Here is a 12,368-nt window from a genome sequence, read left to right as displayed (position 1 = left end):
ATCGGAAGACAATGGTCCATATGTAGTCTACGTGTATTCTACTAATCGTGACAGCTTCATTCACCCTACTTTGATTAGTAGTATCATCGCCAAGGCGCACATCCCAGACATTACCGAAATCAAGAAAATCGGTAAAGGTAAAATCCTCATGTCCGCTAACGCTGCCAATGGAATCACGGAGAAACCTATCTTCGCTCAACAAAATTTACGCGCTTCCATCCCGACTTACAAAGTTCTCAGGACAGGGATTATCCAAGATGTCCCAATTGAAATCGATACTGAATCCATCCGCTCTAATATCGAAACTCCTCGTTATAAAATCCTTGACATTCAGAGATTCAACCGCAAAATCACCAAAGAAGATAAAACTGAATATATCCCTTCAAAAACCTTACGTATTAAATTTGCAGGTCAGAGCCTCCCGAAGGAGGTCTTCATATTCAAAACTAGACACAAAGTCCGCTCATACATTCCCAGACCAAACATCCGCTTCTCCTGTTATCGTATCGGATACATTGCCAGAATATGTAAAAGTGATCCTAGATGTTCTTATTGTTGCAACAGAAAACACGCTGAAAATGAATCTTGCCCACTTCAAGGAGAACTTGACAGATGTATCAAAGTAACTATAAGATCTCTAAAGAATGTCCTCTACTTATTAAACATGAACGCATATTGGTCTAGCGGCAACCGAAAATATTCCTATCGCTGATGCTAGGAAAATCATTAATAACAGCAACAATTTATCTAACTTGAATCTCAATCATAATTCAGGTGATTTCACTTCTCTCCGTACTCGAAGCCACATGGGCAACCTTGCCAATTTCGAATCTCACAATCCTTATGACTTGTTACAAAATAACGCATCATCTAACTCTTTCAGATCTTACGCCGATGCTCATTAACACTCAAGTGAATCCCCCCCAAAGGACCTTTAGCCTACATAGCAACTCTTCGAACAAGTGCCCCTCTACACAATTTTCCAAACATACATCCTCTCCTTCCCCGAATAGCTCAGGGACTCAACTTTGCTCCTCCGGTTTCGATATTGAAGCACATCGCAACGCTCTTTGGAAACCTAACTGTAGGTCCTCGCAACTCTCCGGCAACGGAGTTTCTCTACAGAGCGCTCCTCCTTTCGGCAATCCCCCCCTCCTCGACAAACTTTTGTACTTCTTCTTCCTTCAGCAACATCCTTCAGTTAATCTCGGAACTTATTAATTTTCTGCAAACGAATGACGTAGCCAAAATTATTAGTACCATTCTTTCACTTATATCGAAAGCCACCCCTCAACCCCCCTCCTATTCTCCTGATAACTATCAATCCTATATGCCTTCAAACTTTAACAATAGTTCTCAACACTATTCTGATAACTCCTCGCCAAATTTCTCCTTTTATGCCTGTCCAAGAAAACAATTTTCGGAACTAATTTACTTTCAGAGTATCTCTTTTACGTCCTTCTTCTCTAGTAATTTTGGAACCTTTTTCTCTTAATAAATACTCTCGCAGCGACTCCAGGAACCGTTCTAAAGACCTTAAACTATTGCAGTGGAATTGTAGGGGAGCCAGATACAATCTAGCTTCTCTCCAATCCATTTCCTACAATTTTGATATCATTTGCCTGCAAGAATCCTTATTCAAACCCGATAGTATTTTTAACATTCGCGGCTTCAAAGCCATTTGATTAGACATTTCCCAATCCGGAGACAGAAGTGTCTGTACTCTAATCCAAGAAAACCTCATTTTTGAAACGATCAATCTTCCCAACCTTTTTCATCCATCGGTAGAATTCGTCATTACCAAACTTCTTTTGATTAAGGATCCTGTTATCATCATTAATATCTATTCAGATCAAAATACCCCTTTGTCCTTTTATTCAGACCTCATTAATCAATTTCAAAATTTTAAGTTATTCTTCATCGTTGGAGATCTCAACGCTCACCATCACGAATGGGAATGTACCAATATAATAACTTCTGGTACCAAGCTTCTCAAAGCCATCGAGGATCACGACATAATCATTCGTAACAAAACTATTCTTGTTCATCCCTCTTCCCGCCTCCATTAATATAGATCTTGTCATTGCATCTCCTCTCTTGTTCTCTTTATGCAAAACCCGAGTGGAAGTAGACTCTTATGATAGCGATCACCGCCCTGTAATTACAGAATTTCAATTTTCACCTCAATATTCACTTAAATTACAAGCTCCCTCTAAAACCTTGTGACCTGAATAATCTCTACTTTCATCTTAAGTCCAATGCCTCTGACGCCCTTTCTTTCACTGATGCTTCTCCCATATTCCGCTATAACAAACTTCATTCATCCTCGAATCTGCTAGAAATCTTGTGCCTGTTAACAAAAGGCTTCCGCGCAGTCAAGTTTATCCCTTGGTGGAATAACGAATGTTCCCAAGCCGTTGATCAACGAAAATACGCTCTCAAAAAGTTCCTCAAATATCCTTCTCCGGAAACTTACTCTCTTTTTAAAGCATCCCTCAGAAAATTCTCTCAAACGCTAACTCGCAATAAGCGCACTAGTTGGCGCAACCTAGTTAAAGGTTTTAACAGTCGCACCCCTTCCACACAAATTTGGTCCCTTATTAGGAGTTTCAAACGCACTAACACAATGTCCCCGGCAACGACCTTAAATTCTGGCTAAGCTCAAACGAAGCGATCTCTAAACTATGTCCTCCCTGTACTTTCCCAATTTTACCAAGTCCATAGAAACTATGTTGCGGGAGGACGCTCTAAATCCGAATACTTTTACTCGGTTTAATGACCCTTTCACTTCCGAAGATCTTACAAGGGCCTTATCTTCTGTCCGGAAATCCTCCTCCCCTGGACTCGATCAAATTGATTACTCCATCATTTATAACCTTCCCCCCGAATACTTAGACTCTCTCCTGGGAATTTTCAATGACATCTTCATTCTCGGTGTCTTCCCGGACTGACTCCCTTGTCGTCCTCATCCCTAAACCAGGCGTCACGTCTGTTAGACCAATTTCGCTAATTTCCTGTTTCGCCAAGCTTACGGAACGTTTAATATACTTTAGACTTGTATGGTTTGTTGAATCTCACCCCATTCTTCCACAAATCCAGTCTGGATTCAGGCCGTTTAGATCCTGAGCTGATAATCTGCGCCGATAATCTAACGTTGATGGCGCTTACCACCAACGTTAGATCTGGTTTTTTTAATGGTTTTCTCACCGTTGCAATTTTTATTGATATAATGGGCGCCTTCGATAACGTTGATCGAAACATACTCATCAACGACCTCCTTGATATAGGTATTCCTAGGTAGCTCCTACGAATTCAATACAAAGCTATTAGAAAGGCTATGGGATATCGCATCTTCACTATCATCAACATCATGCTATGTGAAGCGAGGGTACCTCCGCTACATTTTAGATTTAATCTCTCTATTTCAAGATACATTTATAAATCTATGGCTTGCAAATTTAGTACATCTTATGCAGTCCTAATACAATTGCCACCCGCACAAATCAGAAAATCAAGGCCATTCAAAGTTCCAACCTCTTCAGGACATACATCATTGTTGTGAGTATTGCGAATGGAAAGTGATACCGGAAACCAGGTCCGCTGGTGATGTCGGAATTATACGCGAACAATCACGAGGAGTTAGAAGGTGTCGAAAAGAGTAGAGAATTAGAGCGATGTACAATGAGATGTGCTGCTGAGCTTTATTCGAAGTCAACTGAACTTGATCGTTAAGCGATAGGTACACACACATATCGAGAGATATCCTTCGCTTCACGAGAACAAAGGAAAGGTTGCGAATGTATACATCGTGTGACACGAAGTAAACAGCCGATCGGTTTCTACCGATTAGCTGTTTACTTCGTGTCACACGATGTATACATTCGCAACCTTTCCTTTGTTCTCGTGAAGCTTTTCAACGATTATTTCCGTCGACAATTATTCTGTTCAAATCGCGCTTGTTACCGGTACCGATACTGTCAGAATGATAATGAGAATACTATCATGAATTCTGACAGTATCGGTACCGGTAACAAGCACGGTTTGAACAGAATAATTGTCGACGGAAATAATCGTTGAAAGTAAATCGATAACGAGCACACATGTTTAATAATATGAGTTATATGAGTCTGAATACAATATGCCGATGTAAAATAATTCGCGTAATGAACATTTACTGAGTTTAGTCTAAACAATCATAAACAAGCATTCAGAAAAACTTATTCACCGCTCATCTTATCCGGCAGTTTTTTGACACGACCTGGAAGTTTTATTATATAAGATTAGCTATATTAGTATAATGGTAGTCTGTGACAAGAAGAACCCTCAAGGATTTATAGCTGCGCAATTCCTCCATAAGTCATTTGATCAGTGTTGGAACAGATACCGTTTGAATGGTATCTAGATATAGATATAGGTATTGTGTGGGAAAAGTATTCAGATATAAGTATAGATACATTTTTTTACAATTACCTAGGAATAGATACAGATATAATATAAATAAAAAGTATCTGAAAATTTAGATATTTTTTAGGTACTTTCAACAAAAAAAGAAGAAAAAATGGGGGAAAACAGGAAAAGTAGAAGTAATAAGCAACGTAAATTAAATATCACATTTTGTTTGTTTATTTTAACAAAACCCAGACGATAACATTAAAATCGGTTTCATTAATAGTTTTAAATAAATATCGAGTATTATTTAGTTTTACACATGCATATACATATCTATAAAACTGATAAATCATAAAATTAATTCTACTAATTATCAATTTCTTACCCTTGATTACATAAATTTTTAGTTTTAATGAACAGCTTTAACTATAAGAATATCGGTCTTTAATTAGTATATCAGCGCATAGATACTAGTACTAGATTGCTAATTTCTGAGCTGATTTAATATGCTTTTCAACAAGCGACACAGATGACACGGTATGAGGCACAGTGTACCATTACATCCTTGTTGTTCGTCAATGTTAAACAAGGATGAGATGATCACTGTGTTATACTGTGTCGCTTGTAGGAAGGCACTCTTAATGGCGGCGACAGTATTTGTGTATAAATACCTTGTATCTATGTATCTAAAACTTAAAAGATACCGTATCAAAAAGTAACTAGATACGGATATAGGTATCTCCGCCTATAAGAATCTAGGTAATGCACTTAGGTACAGCTAAAGTATCTAGATACTGTATCTAGATCTTTTATCTAGATACGTTCCAACACTGCATTTGATTATAGACAAAACGCAGTCACCTTTTACACGGACGATTCCAAGGAACCCGGTTATTCCGTCTGTGCGGGAGTCTTTTCTCTCGATTTAAATATCAACATTGCACATAAACTTCCAATTGAAATTTTTATTTTCTCTGCTGAATTCTGGGCGATCTACCAAGCTGTCCTACTCGCTCGAGACTCCAAGCATGACCGCATTACCATCTTTAACGATTCCAAGAGCGCCCTCGATGCTATCTGCAACAACAGGTACCTCCAACGCAACTACATAATTTATTTCATCAGGCAAGCCATTCTGAACGCAGCTAAGGGCAATATCTCCATCATTCTCTTTTGGATTCCTTCCCATTCTGGTATTCCGGGAAATGAAACTGCTGATTCTGTTGCCAAAGAAGCTGCAACCAAAGGTTTTTCTCCCAACTTCAGAGTACCACATGAAGACTTTTTCTGCGAATCCAGAAACACGGTCGCGGTGCAATTTAATAACTATCTCAAGGCAAAGGCTTCTACCAAAGGGGCACTCCATTTCGAGCGTTACCCACCTATTTCAAAGAAAACTTGGATCCTCCCTCAGCAGACAAGAAATAATCATGATTAATCATTTGAGATCTAATCACTACAATCTAAATGAAAGTTTGTATAGTTAATATGATCGACTCTCCTTCCTGCTCATGTGGCGCAATGTATCAATCATGTTATATTCGAAAATAACCTTTATAATTACAAAGCTCTTCGACTTCGTTCTTACTTTCATAACAAATATCCTAATTCCCCCGAGGACATCTTCCCCCTCCTTTCCCACCCTCCCCCTCAAGTTATGTAGGCTCTTCCTAGCTTTCATGAAAGCTAGTGAACTCTTCTTTTAAATTTCCCTCTTCTCCTGTGGCGCGCGACTTATACCGTCTGGTGGCAGCAGGCGTCTGGACGGAGGGAAATAGCAACACCTATTAACTCATGCTACACTCACTGGTGCACTATCTCGAGCAATTTACACCTTACGCTGTAGTCCTCAATCCCAGTATCAGCCTGTTTAACTGCCGGGCCAATCAAGAAGAAAAAGAAGAAGATACTATTTTCCATGCAACGCGAGGTTCATCCCACACTCCCCTTCCTATCTAGGGGCGTCCGACTTTGCACACATTTTCTTTATGTAAGAGAGGGTGTGTGTTGGGTATGGGATAGTTCTTAATATTGTATACAGCAAAAGAGATGTTGTTCCTTAAACCTTTTTTCGTTAACCTTTTAACAAGTAACAAGATTAAGATTTGTTGAAGATCATTGAGGGTCATGACTTTGACAACATATGTTAAAGTCACTGAAATCTGTGAAGTCGATATTAATCTAAAGTTTTATCAAATACTTCTTGTCTTTTTGAATCTTTTTTTCATTTTTTATGAACCGTGATTGGTGTATTATAATATTTACAATACGGATGGCACACATCCCCGTGACGTTTATCACAGAAGAAAAGGCGCTAATAAAATAATAATTTTAATTTTTTCGAAGATATTGTTATTATTCATAGAAATAATTTAATAGAAAAAAACTGTTGAAAACAGCTAAAATTTATTCAGAAAATTGATTACAAAACAAGAAGAGAGCTTTCGGGGAGCATCTTTTTCGTATGAATTCAAATGTTCTTTCTTTTCTGATATCATATATACAACGTTGTTCGATATGTAATAAATCAATACACAATTTACATTAACGTGGCTGAATATAAAAAAACGTTCTACATTATCTATATTGTAAGATAGAATAAGATCTAACATTAGACTATATGTACACATAAGGTAAACTTTAACCCGCGAATTTATAAACATATTAGTGACATGTACAGCAAAAATACAGGTTACACAACATATATATGTTATGATGACTGATACATATGTACAATGATGTATATAGGGTATTTTTGGAAAATAGCAACAAATTAAAAGACAGTAAAATTGAATAACTTTTATAACAAGTAATGCATGTTCGACAATGTCGTCTTAAGATGCTTGCAATAAATGAAAGGGATCCGTTTAATCAGTGGCTGGTGGTCAATCGCAACATGGTCAAACGGATCACTCGTAATAAATACTTCTTGCAATAAAAAAATTCAAATAATTTTTTAAATACTAATCTCTAACTTTTTAGAAAAAAATTAAGCATTCAGCAAAGTTAAAACCTGACTTTAGAAAGAATACGAGATATTTAAAACAAAAGATGTTCGAACAGATCTTTCATTCTTTTGAATATGTTGTAACTTTACTAAGGATAATCTTGTATACGTATACATATGTATAGGCATGCACGCACGCGCACACACACGCACTAGCATATGCTCCGATAAATCTAAGTACACATGATGCTTAAAACGCTGTAACATATAAATTTATACACATCATTATATCAAATTCTTATAATAATAATAATATAATCTATTATTAATATACGGGGTGATTCATTTTGATCTCAACAGAAGTATATTTCGAAAAATATAGAAGATGTAAAAAAAACGTTTCAGACAAAAGTGGAATGATTTCTAGGAAGATGTATTTTTTGATCATGTTATTTCTTTCTAGGTGGAGGCGCCAAAAAGATACAAAGGGCACCTACAGTTATTTTATTAAATTTTATTATTATTATTAAAGTGGAATTATATGATTCTTTTATATAACATTATACCTCTAATTATTCCGCATAAAGAGGATTCTACACATTTATGATTAATTAAGATTGAAATTAATCGTTGGCACCTTCATCAGCCCGTGACTCGTATGGCCTTTACGGATTGTGTTATTATTATTTTTATTCCGCATAAGTATTAAGGTAGTGAAATAAAAATAATTTACCAGTTTATGAGATATTTTATACTTTATTCTGGCATATATTCACACAAAATATTAAATATCTCATAAAGTATTGGTTTTTTTTATATCTTTATCTTAATAATTTCACATACAAAATAATTAGAAGAATCATATGTAAAAAAATCATACAATTCCATTTAAAAAACTAGAGGTGATATTCATATCTTTTTGGCGCACCTAGAAAAAATAACGTGACCAAAGACAGGTTCCCCTCAAAACCGTTCCACTTATGTCTGAAACATTTTTCGTTTAACTTTCATATTTTTCAAAATATTTGTCTGTTAAGATTAAAATGAATAACGCAATAAATAAATACCCTAATGACAATCGATTTCTTATAGTGATAATAAATTAGCATTATTATCACTATATAAGAAATCAATTATCATTGGGCTATCACTAAAAATTGGTGAAATAGTTAATGGAATAACTAATTTATGATAATAATTATAATCCTGTGTACACTGTTTTTAATTTGTAAACGTTATCGCGTTTATATCTTTTAACAATTTAAAAGATTTTGTGCTTAGACGTAATAGCTCCGCTCTAATTTCGGATAAACTACACCATTAATAGAAACGTTACAAGTAGCAAGATTATATTTAACACAATCGTGTTAGAATGAAGATATCAAAGAATCTCTTAAAGTTTTTTGCGATTATAAATCTATATAAATTTCTAATGATTCGATAGAGAGTCAAAATATTCACAATAGAGACGGCATTGATCACGAACGCATTTATTAATTTTCCTTTCGTTACACAATAGTCAGGTACTCTGAAGCTAGCTGAATCGGATCGATAGGATACGATGTTAAGACGCGAACCTTCTGTCCATCCTGAGTCATGAATTCGATCGCTTGTCCACCATCCGGCAGTCCAGCCTGTTCAATATTCCCAAGTTGATTGATCGTCGCAACGGTCGTAGCATCGGTATTCTCATCCTATAAAAATAGCGTTAAAGTATTTTATTAACCGAATATAGCTGTAGATATCACAATTATCGAAACTATGAGAACCAAGTGTACTACAAAATCAAGATACTACCCTGACAGCAATATATCCAAAATGCGAACATAAGACGTCCTGAAGATGTTATCAAGATATGTTTCAAACATCATATCATAGAAATGTCCTCAAGATGTCTATAAGACGTTTTATATCTCTTTCTTGGGCATACATAAATTTTAAGATGTCCTTTGAGAGTCTTATAAGACGCCTCCTCAATATCCTCTGGATTATCAATATTAAAAGATTTTCAGTAGTGTATATCGAAATACAGCTAATATAAACTAAAATCGATCAATATCAAAATTATTATAAGATGACTAAAAGATATCGAAATGTAAGAAGTCTAATGCGGGGTCTACAATAGGAATTGTGAATGGTTGTAGGGTCTTAGGTCATAGGAAATTGACCAATTATAATCGATTATTCTCCTCATATTCAACTACGATTGGTGAATTTCCTACGATTTAAGACTTCATAATCGTCTATGACTTCTATTGTAAACTCCGCATTAAAGGACGTTTGAAAGATGCCGTAAAGACGGCATAAAGATGAATTCTAAGATATCTTATGGGCCAGTATTCATAATCGATTCTTATATTTGCAACTGTCTTAAGTATAGTCTTAAGATGTCATAAGCCGATCGGAGGCGAGAGAGGACTGTATTAGCATATTAAAACATTACTTAAGACGGTCTTGAAATAAGAATGGACTGTGAATACTGTCCATAGACGTCTTTTTAAGAAATCCTTAAAAAGTATAAAATTTAATAATGTATAAAATTTTAGGACATCTTTTATATATATATATATATATATATATAGGTGTTTTTAAAATGATATTGTATAATGTTCTCTGGGTTTGAATTAGCTTATTAGAATTGCAAAATTCTTATACACAATTAAGTACATATAAAAATAGCTATTGCAAACATCGACTTTGTACAAAGAAAAAGAAAAATTTTAAATATTCATTTTTGGCACATTTGCAGTAATGCATCCCCAGATATGCATCGTTTCTAATTTTACTGGTTTAAGTCCTTGTTAGTATACGGTGCCTCGAACTCGATCGAGCACGCACGAAGACCGCCGAACCGTTTCTCACCAGTTTTTCGCGACATCGCACGCTGGGGGAGGGGGAAATACTGACGAAACCCGGAAAAATCAAAGAGATTGTATACATAGAGGCTGCGTTCGGTTTGCACGCTCACACGCTGTAAGCGCTCATGCTTATAAGCGCTGCTTTTTGGTGATCAATTTGGTTTGTCAGTGCTCACATTAAAATAAGTGAAGTCGTTCATTTTGGCTATTGTAAGCGTTAAGCTTAGGCACGTAATTAATAATTGACCGTAAGTAATTCGCTTCTTATATACTCAAAACAAAAATTTATGAAATTTTAATAAATATTTGTAAAATAGTATCAATGAGACATTTGCTAATAGTGAATAAAAATTTATTCAATAAAAAGTAATACTTTGATTTAAGTATTATTTTTTAAAATAAACATTTATTTACTGTAAACAAACCCAGATAGCAATGTGTGTCTTATTGCTAACATGTTGCCTGCTAAGTATGCATTGCTAAATATGTGTTGTTACCAGAATTGCAGCAACTGGGTTCTCATTTGTTGGCAACTTGCCTTCACGATATGATAACATTGAGTAGCAACTTGCTAGCAATTTGCCGACAACTTTAAAATCGTCATCATTAAAATTCGTACTATTGCCATCATGTTGCCATAATAATATGCAGCATCAATGCTGTCATATTGCCGACAACGCAAGATAACATTGATGCAGGTATCTTGCTGTTAAACTGCTGGCAATACATATACACATTATTGTCTTCATGTTGCTACAATGTCGGTATATTCGAAATCGTTGAAGACAAATCTATGGCAAGTTGTCAGCATCATAAGTAATCACGATTTTGCTGAGACACACTTTGCTATATGGGAATATTCCATTGGTATTATTTAAACAAATATTACAATTTTGTAACTTTTTTCAATGTAACCTTTTTTTTATTTTATAATCTCTTGTTTCCTTCCACCGAAGGTGCATTCAAGTCGTAATACTTTATCGGGAGATATCATGCATATATTCCCAATCTGTGCATTTTATAAGTCAACTGTAACTTTATCTGTTGATGTCATCTTTGCATGAGTAAATTCTTTTTCTTATTTTCTTGATGAAAATTTAAGCATCTGTAAGATATTAAATAAAATATATAACTCGTCCCTGTTCTCAGCAGCTTGCGACACCTTTTCTTCGTTAGATTATAAGGAATTAGGGACGAAATCCATAATCCGGTCTTAATCTCAAGCAATATCTTAAGATGCTAATATGGCTTTCTGATTGGTTCATGCACTAACTTACGACCATCTCAAATTTTGAGCACCGTCTGTGGATTCCGCCCTAGGATCGATTGTATCGATCCTAATACACACTCTCGTACGCTCGCGGCGCTCATGCCTGCGCGCAACTTGCAAGAACATGGCGATCTCCATTATGTGTTATATGTGTGTGGAGATCGCCATACTTGCAAATGTTCGAAGTTCGCGCATCTCTTACTTGAGGATCTCTACGCGTCCTGTCAAAAAGTCGGAGCACGGTAATCGGAGCACGATTCGCTCGCCGTTGCTTAAGTAATTAAGCTTCAGAAGAGAACATTGCATCTTTAATCGTCGCTAATTTTCGTAATCGGTTTGCCGACTACGTCGTTCGCGCCCGAAACTGTGTTAATCAGGTCGCAGTGTAACTTCAGGGAATAAAATCAGTGATCATTGTAATAACGTGACTGTTTATTCATAAATTATTAAGGCGGTAGTCTGTTTTAAGGGGGTAGTCTGCTTTACAAGGCCAAAAAATAGCAATATTTTGGGAATTTTTTTAGAAGGGAAAAAATAATTAAACTTCTTAAACGTTTATGCCTCATTTTAATATGTATTCAAAGGGTATAAAGTGAATTTTTATGGAGCAATTTAATAGAAAATGGCGGATGTAGAGGCTATTGTGTGGAGCGCCCAGACTCTAGAGTTGTCCATCTGTGTACACGATGCCGCTCGCAATTCTTGTCTGAAATGAAAAAAATCAAACTGATTATTAATTTAGACATGTATATCTTCTATATGAACTAAAAAAATTCCGAAAAAAAGAGGCATAATGATGATTATTTGTAGTTTGAACACAAATTATGCATTTTTACATGTTTAAATTTGACTTTGACCTGATGTAAAAAAATTATTAAAAAAGACTTTTTTAATAATTTTTTTA

At 35.7% G+C, this 12,368-nt stretch overlaps 1 protein-coding gene across 1 annotated transcript in view; it reads right to left on the bottom strand.

Annotated features, from left to right (window-relative positions):
• Nucleotides 1-8,548: 8,548 nt before the first annotated feature.
• The window catches only part of LOC108729591 (uncharacterized), an 11,951-nt gene continuing 8,131 nt past the window's right edge, over nt 8,549-12,368 (bottom strand). Inside the window, exon 2 of the mRNA XM_018458760.1 lies at nt 8,549-9,030. Coding sequence (XP_018314262.1) covers nt 8,845-9,030 — 186 coding nt within the window. The 3' untranslated portion in view covers nt 8,549-8,844. The remainder of the gene's footprint in view (nt 9,031-12,368) is intronic.

Source organism: Mycetomoellerius zeteki, unplaced genomic scaffold (assembly GCF_001594055.1).
Source record: "Mycetomoellerius zeteki isolate Tzet28-1 unplaced genomic scaffold, Tzet1.0 scaffold77, whole genome shotgun sequence".
Classification (NCBI taxonomy): Eukaryota; Metazoa; Arthropoda; class Insecta; order Hymenoptera; family Formicidae; genus Mycetomoellerius; species Mycetomoellerius zeteki.
Note: the sequence above shows the minus strand (reverse complement) of the source record. Positions and strands in the feature narration are given on the sequence as shown.